Genomic DNA, 10,062 nt, shown 5'->3' with positions numbered 1-10,062 from the left:
ATAAGGAACAGGTATTTTTCATCAAGTATTGATATGTTGAACTTTAAGTCCCTACATAATATGATAAAAACATTTAAAAATTAGATTATATTTTAAAAATAGGATAAAGAATTCTATGCTTCTCATGTTTGCACAGAAGTCCAAAAATCTCACCATATCCAACCTTGAAGTAGGACAGTCCCACAATATGGAATTGTTTTCTTAACAGCAGTGCTTGGTGATTAATAACTGGACAGCTGAGCCTACTGTCTAAGCGTCAACTAGTTGACAACTCATAGAAAACAGGTGATTAGAAAATGTAATTTTGTAACTGATTGAGAGGAAATCTGTGGCAGAGTTTTAAAGAGATATTTTTCAGGAACTAGAATTATAACGCTATTTAGACTAAATAGTTTGGTTAGAAGAATTTCTCATTCAACAGCTTTGGGAGAGTCTAGACTCAAAATTCTCAGATAATTTTTCAAAGGGTGGTTCATGGGAAGCTGTGTCAGCGTCACCTATGGGTCTGTTTGGCCATGGGGTCACACTCACCTGAGAATAGCTGACCATTTGAAAACTGTACATTAAGGAAACTTTCTGGGTGACTCTTAAGAACACAAGAGTTTAAAGGCCACTGATGAATTTACACTTCTGCAGGATTTTTTAATCCTGAACCAAGCAGCCGTGAAGGATCTTCTAGGCGCCTTCTTACCTTTGGTTGAAATTGAAGTGCCCCGAGGCCTGGAGAGGGACAAATTGCAGCGAAACAGCTTCTCCAAGTCACCAGTGAAATTTGAACTTCTGTGACTTCCTTTACGGAAGCCATGACATGACTGTGATTTCCACTCTCAATTCCTGGCTGTTTATGACAGCTCATAACACTTCTATTGAGATTTATTACTATAGCAGAGTTTTTCCACTGAAACAGAAAAGTTGGCTTGTCAGAAAAGAAAGAATGAAATTTAATGAATAATGAAAAGAGATCAGACAAATGTTGCTGCCATTGATACACGGCACATCAACCTTTACTCCTTTGGTTATTAAGCTGCACACTGTCTGTGCTCTCAGCCCTGCTGACAAAGGCAGAGAAGTCAGGACTCGCAGGGTGTGGCTGCGCCTCACACAGGTGAGCTATGCTGTGTGTGAGGTGCTGACTTATTTTCCAGCGATCAGGCAATGTAAAGGTTTCATTTCTTGAAGGTTTATAGTATCAGTGACGTGAGATTACTGTGGCTCAAGCTGAATAAAGTACTTATGGGTATAATTCCTCTTCCAAGCCAAGATCATTCTGGATTTTGTTGAACGGTTCTTAACAAAAAAATCTCAGACCCAGTTAAGAAATTTGAAATGTATAGTTTATTCTTTGACTTTCTGCCCCAGGCTCCCATGTATCTTTTTTCCCTTCTTTACATTTTTTTTTTTTTCTTTCTGAATAGGAATGAATCGCTCATCTTTTCATTCAAAAAGCTAACATGTCATGTTTTCCAGTAAATACATTTTAGTATTTCAGTGTTGATCAGTTAGTTCATAGATAAATTGTGAGAAAAAAAGAAAGATTTCCTAGGTTCTGTATTTTATTTTATTTTATTTTTTGATATTTTTTCCTTGTTTTTTTTCATTTATTACTCTTTTTTTTTTAAACATTTACTTGATAGACAGTATGGCAATAAGTGATGATATGTCATGACAAGCAGTATGTATTTAGAAGACCAGAATGACAGGCATTCCAAGCATGACCCTTCTATTACATATTGCTATCTTCAGTGCAGTTGCTTAGTTCACAGGTATCAGCATATATAGTTAGTCAGGGTGGGTTCTGTATTTAAAAAAAAATATGTTTGCTCTTGCCTCACTGTACTGGTTGCAATGAAAATCATCATTTTCCTTTTTCTGTCTTTATGGTGCTGGTGATTGAACCCAGAGCCTTTATATTGAGCTGCATCTTCAGGCCCTTCCCCCCTTTATTTGTCACTTTGAGACAGGGTTTCTCTAAGTTGCTAAGTTGTCCAACCTGGGCGGGACATTTCCAAGCCTTAGCCTTCCAGAGCCACAGGCATGCACCGCCATGCCTGGTCATTATTTCTAACAACAACGTTTTTCTACTCATCATAAAATTTATACTACTTGTAATAAAGTTTTTACCACTTTTAAATTGTATTTTAAATTGATATTTTAATAAGATTTTAAGAATGTTTTTAAATTTAAAAAAGCAATGCAAAAATTATTGCTGATAACCAGCAACATCTCTCTTTTTGGTACCAGGAATTGAGCTCAGGACCTTATGCTTGCCAGGCAGGTGCTACGTCACTGAGCTATATCCCTGGCCCTCTCTTTGATAAAATATTATTATGTCACTTCTAAGTTTTTTCTCTGATGATAAATGGATATTTGAGACTTATTCTACTTTGTATAAGGAAGTAGTCAAGTACCATAAATATTTTTCACTTTTTTAGGGCCAGGTTGGATGAGGAGTGATATGCGTCTTTGGGAGGCTGGGGCATTTTGTGTCAAGTGACTGAGTTTAGTGAATTCTACTAAATATCCCAGAGGCACACTTTTGTAAAGACTTGGAGATATTCTGTGACTTCCAACATGTACGGACTTTGATGAACTATCTTTTAAAAGTAGAGAAAAAAGCTGCTTTTGTAGTTTGTACTACAACAGTTAATGGATGTCACAGCTTAATTCAAGGTATTATTCCCTATAGCAACCCTTCCACTGTCCAACTCAAGTCAATTTTCAGTTCCAGAGTTCACTAATCTTTTATGCCACTTATGTTTAGTCAAAATATTTCATTAATGGGTTTAATACAAAAGTAGGCAGAGTATATATTTTTTTCATGCAGAATAAGCTACTATTAATAAGCTGTAATATTTCTCTTAAACTATGGCATATATCTTTTATGCAATATATATTTTTTATGAAAGATATGTATCTATATATATATGTGTGTGTGTGTGAGTTTAAAATTTAGAGTATACTGAAATTTGCCAAAAGTAAAACTTTATATCAGCTTTTTTGTTATTTAATTTGCTTTAAATTCTTTCTTTGACCCAGAACAAGATATTAATTTTCAGGTTATTCCTCATTTTTTCTTTGTTTAAATGTATTTGGTACAGAGTCTCACTGCGCAGCTCAGACTCATAATGATCCTCCTGTTTTCAGCCTTCCCAGCGCTGGGATTACAGGCGTGCGCCGCCGGGACTCGGTGGCCGGCTCTGCGCACCTGGGGGCGGGGTCGGCGTAGCGTGTGGTGTTGGGGATCAGACCCCAGTCCCTGTGCTCGCCTAAGCAGGCGGTTAGTCGGCTGAGCTATCTCGCTTGCTCTTCCTCATTTTTCTGTTCGAGAAAAAGCTAAGTAAAGAGTGCACAGAAAATATACTAGCTGTTTGAGCGTGTTTTGATTGCGCAATAGTGAGCAGCTGGGTTTTTTTTGTTGTTGTTAGAAAACAGATGCTTGATATGAAGCATATACTTAGGTGGTTTCTAATGCGAAGACTCGGTTGTTCTTGACCTGTGCAGATACATCGAGGAGTGAAAGGATTCGTCCGAGACCTGCAGGGTAACCCACTCGCGAACGCCACCGTCTCCGTGGAAGGCATAGACCACGACGTCACATCTGGTGGGTGTTCTTTGCTGCACTCCACAGGTTCCAGCCTTGTGTCCAAGAGCGTATTTAATAATAATCGTAGTTCCAATTCTTACGCTATTGTAAGTAAAGCAACTGAGCGCTTGGTCTCCTTCCTCAGCACTTGCCCGAGGTCTAGACCCCAGGCGAGGTCCAGAGTTTCTGCAGGCTGGCAGGTCCAGAGAGGGCTCTGGCAGGGGCTCGGGCTGCTGCTATGTTTCAGTCAGTGTGCAGCAGGGGGTGCCTTTGCCAGGCCACCTTGCAGGGCTGTGCAGGATCCTGTCTGGTTGTTTAAGAAAGTTAACTCCTTGCAAATCGTATGCTTAGGAATTCAACATACTTCTTTCCTTAACCCATACCATAAACCCACAGTGACTCCAGGTGAAACAGGGTTGAGGTGTGACATCATGCCAGTTCTGGCAGGTGACAAGCTGGTGTTCATTTTCTCAGTTTGGGAAATGTGAGGTATTTTCCTGTAAATCTGCCAATTCCTGTTAGACCTTGATCCAACTCATTTTAGTTAAACTGTCACTTACTGGGATCTTTACAACAACAATAATAACAGTGGCTTTCCAGCTACCAAGTTTTGCAATAGTGTAGGCTTTGTGAATTATCCTTTAGCTTATCTTCCAAAACATTTTATGTCCTTGTCTTTCCTGACCTCCATACTTCTAGCTTGGATTTATTATTTTTTTCTTTAACATTTTTTCCTCTAAAGCTTTATTTGTTCATTCATTTAACAAATATTTATTAACAAATATTTATTGGTGTCCCGCTAAGAGCCAGCGCACCTTCCCAACCAACACTGCAGTCTCTGTCATAATAGAGCTTCTCTAAAGCTTTGGGATGGTGGAGCCCAAGTTCAGATGACCCCGGCCGTTTGCTGTTAATCTTGCTTTCTCTGCTTCCCATGATGCAAAGAGCGTGAAGAGATCTAACCCAGGGAATCAGTAGGTAGATGTGATTTCTGAGGTGCGGGCTCTAGGACTCTCTAGCTTATTAAGGGAAGGACAAGGGGAAGGAACTAGCAAGACAAAAGAAGTCTAAGGTAGAAAGAAAAATGAATGTGTTGCTCTGGATGTCTACAACACTTCTGACAGGAAGAGCGAATCACTTGATTATCCATGTGGAGACTCAACAAAGCCCATTCAGGTGGAGCAAGCAGCGATGGCCACGTTGGCGCAGGCCCAAGAGGCAGTAGGAAGCGACCATTGGTGCTAGAGAAGGCTGACGGATCTTCCAAAAATATTGCTGTTAGCGTAGAGGACACGTGTGGCACTAGCAGGAAGGAGATGTGGGGGCTAGACGTAGGCTGGGATGTGGGCCTTGGAGCTTCATTTTTTTCCCCCCTGATGGTATCTCTTTTCTCAGAGAAATAAGATGGAAGACATCAGTAGAGGAGAAGATGATGAGGATGTATTAGGGGTGTTGGTAAAAGGGAGAAAGCATGAATTGCCCATGAGAACCTTTAAGATGAACGTGTGGCCTCTCCTCACCAGCTTTAGCATCACCCTGAAGATTGGACACACAGAATCTCAGGGCTCAGGAGTCAGATTTTGTATTTTACCAGGTTTCTTAGGTTACTGCTGTGTGCCTAAGCTTGAGAAGTCCTGATTTAGGAAAACTACTGATTGAATGGACCAGAGCGATATAGAAGAAAGGCATTGTGACCTGTACCAAGCTGGTGTTTATGAATTAGAGACCAAGCAGCATGGGTGTGTATCTTCTCAGGCTCTGAGCAGCCACGTGGAAATAGGCATAGATAATTGGAAATCATCCAAGGCCAGTGGTTTTCTAGATGTGCATGTGCCAGGGAGCAGCACCAATGGGTAGAGACACACATGTGAGCCTGCTGAGTGGTGGGCTGCGGAAGCCCACGTAGGGTAGGGAGGAAGCTGGGAAAGTGAAAGAGGTGAAGCCATAGCTCTTCACAAGAATTCCCTGGAGGACTGTTGAAAATGCACTTTGTAGAAGGCACTTCACACCAAATCTTTAAAAATGTAAATTCTGATGAGGCTACCTTGAAACATTGATGTAGATTCTTAGAACACCGAGTCTTCCTCTGGCAACAATCAAAGTGTGGCGCCAGGTGTTCTGAGCCCTGTAGAGGGACTTTATGCATCTTTTTACTACTGACAGGAGGAGAACACCCATGTCTTAGAAGTGTTACTGGACAGTTTAATGTTGATATCTGTAAAATGGCTTTAAGAAACGAGACCGGTAGTGGAAGCGTCACACTCCCATAGAATTGCATCAAATTTCCCATGAATATGCTTTATTTTTTCAATGTTAATAATTAATAATTATGCTGATACATTATATGACTAAATTATTATGAATTTCCAAGCATTGTGCTCATTGTTCCATGGGAATTTCTCACTGGCTTCACCAGAACTTTATAAGACAGGAGGTAGCTCTATTAAGTTTTGACAGAAATGGCATAAAATAATCTGTTCAAATCTCAGAGCTAGCTCTTTAAAAAGTGAAAGATTTGTAGGACCTGAAGAGAAACCAGAGTATTGATCTAGCTCTTTACAGGAGGGAAATTTGGTGCATTTCACCCCCAGAATTCACATCCTTGCTTGTAATATTGCTTAGGTAAATGGAAATAACATTAATTGAGAATGGGATGCACTGGAGATTACAGTGCTCTGTAAAAATTTTTTAAGGAGAAGTTTTTAAAAGATCCAAAATGTGACCATACCATCAATTAATATTTGCATGCAAAACAAAAAGAGAAAATATCCATTTTTCAAATATGTTGCTATAAAAAAGTTACTAAGAAAAAGTAGGCTTAATCCCTCATGCATAGAAAAGTAAAATTAATAACTATAAATAATTCAGAGTTTAAATTTCTTTTAAAATTTTTTTATTTTTATTTATTTTTTTATGTATTTAGTGCAGGATCTACAGGGTCTCACTACACAGATGGGCCTTGTGGTAATCCTCCTTTTTTTGTGCTAGGATTACAGGCATGTGCCACCATGCCCAGTCTCAATTGCCATCTCAGTGTGCCCCATGGGTGGGGCCAGCACAGCTCCCCATGGATTGAACCCTGGTCCCTGCATCTGCCTAAGCAGATGCTTTAGTCCGCTGAGCTATCTGGCCACCCAATTTTTTTTATTTTTTAAAGAGAGTACAAGATAGTATTAAAACAAAAATTACAAGTGATATCGAATTTCACTTGAAATAATATGAATTTCACAGTATTTGTTGCAAGGCCCATGTATATGCTTTAAAAGTAAGGGCCTGGTGAGGCTGAGCTGAGCCGGCGGGTGTTCTGTAGATCACCCGTTCTGCGTTTGCATCTGCTGCACTGTTGTGTTGCTCACAACAATGCTTTGTTTTCCTCCAGCAAAGGACGGCGACTACTGGAGACTTCTTGTACCTGGAAACTATAAACTCACGGCCTCAGCCCCAGGCTATCTGGCAATAACGAAGAAAGTGGCAGTGCCCTACAGCCCTGCGGTGGTGGTAAGTAATCTCAGTAACCAAGGACTGTGATAATAGTAAGCTAATAATGATTTGCACCCACCACTAGCAAGTCTACTTAAGTGACATATTCAATCTTCATAATACTCCCCCCCCGAATAGTTTATTACTGTTCCCACTTGACATCTGGGTAAACTGAAGCCTAACAAAGTGAAACGATTTGCCCGAGGTCTCATTGATGACGTAATACCATGTAACATGAAGAGTTGTTACCTTTCCTCAGTTTTTGAAGAGCTTTACAATAAAACTTGAAGACAGTGCATTTTTATATACTAACCTTGGTTTCAGTGTAAATGGGACTGTGGTGCAATTGTCTTCCCATCTCTAGCACTTGGTATAGTGCCTTAGCCAGTAAACATTTTTTAAAAATCAGTGATGCCTGAAGGTACTTTTAAGAATTAGCCAAGCGTTGATTACAAACACACAATGAGCTGAGTGTTACCAAAATTCTGTTTCTTGTCTAAGTCGATACAATTTATTTTGTCAAGAAAGCAATGGCAATGATAACACATTTTATTTAGGGCAGAATTTTGCTATCATCTATGTATTACGTTATTGGGATTACATACAGTGGCCTGTAGGCTTTCTAATCAAAAGGCTCACTTGAGAAAATTTTATTGTATTTTTCTTTATGTACTTGAAGTTTAGAGTACAAATGCCTGGTTTTATACACAAAAACCTGGAGTTTTAAAACAGGTATTTTGACTTTGTCTTTGGGTGTGTGTGTGCATGCGTGCGTGCATGTATGTGTGTGTGTGTGTGTAAGGACTATACATGTATTAAAATCAGGAAGTACATCTGGGCAAATGAAAGCTGGAAAAAGGTATCTCTAGGAACGGGCTGAGAAAGGATTAGCTATTTTGTTTCTGAGTCTTTCTAGCGTGCTGTAGTCTGATGGTACAGCCAATGTAACTGCACTTTAAGGTGACCAGGGCTCCGGGCATGACACCAAGGAGCTCTCAGATCCATCTACAGTGGGGACTAGAGAAGGACTGGGTTGGGGGCTGCACATTTAGCCTTGTGCTCTGCAGATTGTGTGGCTGCCCATAGACTTGACCCTCCTGTCTACATGGAGAGCGAGCGGGGTGTACTTCTGTCAGTTTCTTTAACGAATTTACAATTCTGGAAAGCAGAGCCAAGCACACTGGGACATCAGCGAAATGAACGCTATTTTGTATTCTTCCACATCACAGGAGGAAATTCAAGCCTGAAGGAGGAGCTCATGAGATAGCCAAAGGCAGAAACTTATAAGTTACATATATATTTTTTAAATGAAGGATATAGGGGCAGGGAATTTCATTGTGCTATATCTGTCTTTAAAGCTGTTAGATTGAAGCACAGTTCAAACACCATGGCTTTTAAGCTTTCACCTTGGATGCATATTGTGTTTAGCATGAGAGGTTTTTTGCCAGATCTACTTTAATTCAAGTGGTTAGATCGATTTCATTCTTTAAGCTCTAAAACTATTCTTATTTGTAAGATTTGTATTTTTTTTAAATACAGTTTGATAATCATATACTCTTGATTTTTTTTTTTTTTTTGGGATAGGTCGATTTTGAACTGGAGTCATTTTCTCAAAGGAAAGAAGAAGAGAAGGAAGAGTTAATGGAGTGGTGGAAAATGATGTCTGAAACTTTAAATTTTTAAAAGGCTTCCACTTAGCTGCTTTCAATCTATCTATATGATGTAGAACAATGTAATGTGGCCACTTTATTTTAGATTTTGTGCAGTTACTATTTCACATGGATTTATTTTTAATCATTTAAGTATTAATCGATATTACTTAAAATAAATAGACTCTTAGGTAAAAATATAAGAACTTGACTCATTTCATTCTCTTATATAGCATTCATTTCCCTACATATATTAGACAAAAGACTGCAGAAAAGATCTAAGTATCCTTGCCAACGTAGGTCCCGATTCAGTATTGCAGGTGTTATTTGTAATACAAAACTTTTTGGCTAATTCTAGCTTTTAAAAATTAGTGAAGTTCTTTTAATGTAATCGGTGACAGCGTCACATAATGAATGTCATTGAAAAAGTCAACAGCTGTACCTTTGGCATTGTGAGCTCTCTATCGTAAGAATTAAATAGTTCAATACACATTGTCATTTGTCTCTTGTGTTGACTAGCTTCATAAGCATGATCCTGGTAATGCATTTTTGATGGGAAGAAAATGTACATCTCTACCAAGAGATTTTATGAACACAGTGGAGCTTGACTTGCTTATAAATATGGGGGCAGTGGTGTTATGTTAATCAGTCTGTTAACACTACTTCAGAGTTTGGGGTTCTCTGTTGGTTATAGATTGGCCCAGAATTGCATTCTGAATGAATAAAAGTTAAAAAAAATATATCCATCGTGTGCATTTAATTCTCTATGATGTTTGGCCTAAAATTGTGGTCTATGTGAAAAAGTACTTCCTTGATAGGCATGTGTCATTTCTTCTGTACTCCGCATTATCTTATACACTTTAATACTTACTGATTGCTGTATGCCAGTTGGTATGTAAACTATGTACATTACTGTGATGGATGAAAGGTTCCATGTTTATGAATCTCATGGGTCAATCGTGGACACAGAATTTAAATAAATATACATACAAGTTAATATAGAATTATGCATTGTGATGAATGAAATGAAAGAATAAAGTTCAGAGTGAAAGAAGGACTAAGCAACTGCAATTGGATCGGATGGAGGGAGTCGGGCATGGCATTCTAACCCACAGAAGCTCAGAATGAAATATGAATGAGCGAAGCCGTGCAGCTTTCGTAATAGGAGACCCTTTGATGTGTAATGGCGTATATACAATGGAAATTTATTTCTTGCTCACGTACCTGTACTGGGAAGAAGACAGAAAGATAGCGTAGGTTTTCTGTGCAGTCTGTGACCGCATTCTGGGACCCTTCCGCTAGGCAATCTGCCATCTTCTGCACGTACACACCACGTTGGCATTGGTTGCT

The 10,062-nt window shown here is 39.2% G+C and overlaps 1 protein-coding gene across 1 annotated transcript in view; it reads left to right on the top strand.

Annotated features, from left to right (window-relative positions):
* The window catches only part of Cpe (carboxypeptidase E), a 32,755-nt gene extending 23,307 nt beyond the window's left edge, over positions 1–9,448 (top strand). The window contains exons 4-6 of the mRNA XM_012514605.2: positions 3,502–3,601; positions 6,963–7,081; positions 8,648–9,448. Of these exons, the coding sequence (XP_012370059.1) occupies positions 3,502–3,601; positions 6,963–7,081; positions 8,648–8,746 (318 nt within the window). The 3' untranslated portion in view covers positions 8,747–9,448. The remainder of the gene's footprint in view (positions 1–3,501; positions 3,602–6,962; positions 7,082–8,647) is intronic.
* Positions 9,449–10,062: the final 614 nt, after the last annotated feature.

This window comes from Octodon degus, unplaced genomic scaffold, assembly GCF_000260255.1.
Source record: "Octodon degus isolate 3935 unplaced genomic scaffold, OctDeg1.0 scaffold00036, whole genome shotgun sequence".
Lineage (NCBI taxonomy): Eukaryota > Metazoa > Chordata > Mammalia > Rodentia > Octodontidae > Octodon > Octodon degus.
The sequence above is the reverse complement of the archived record's forward strand: the minus strand, read 5'-3'. Positions and strand labels throughout refer to the sequence as shown.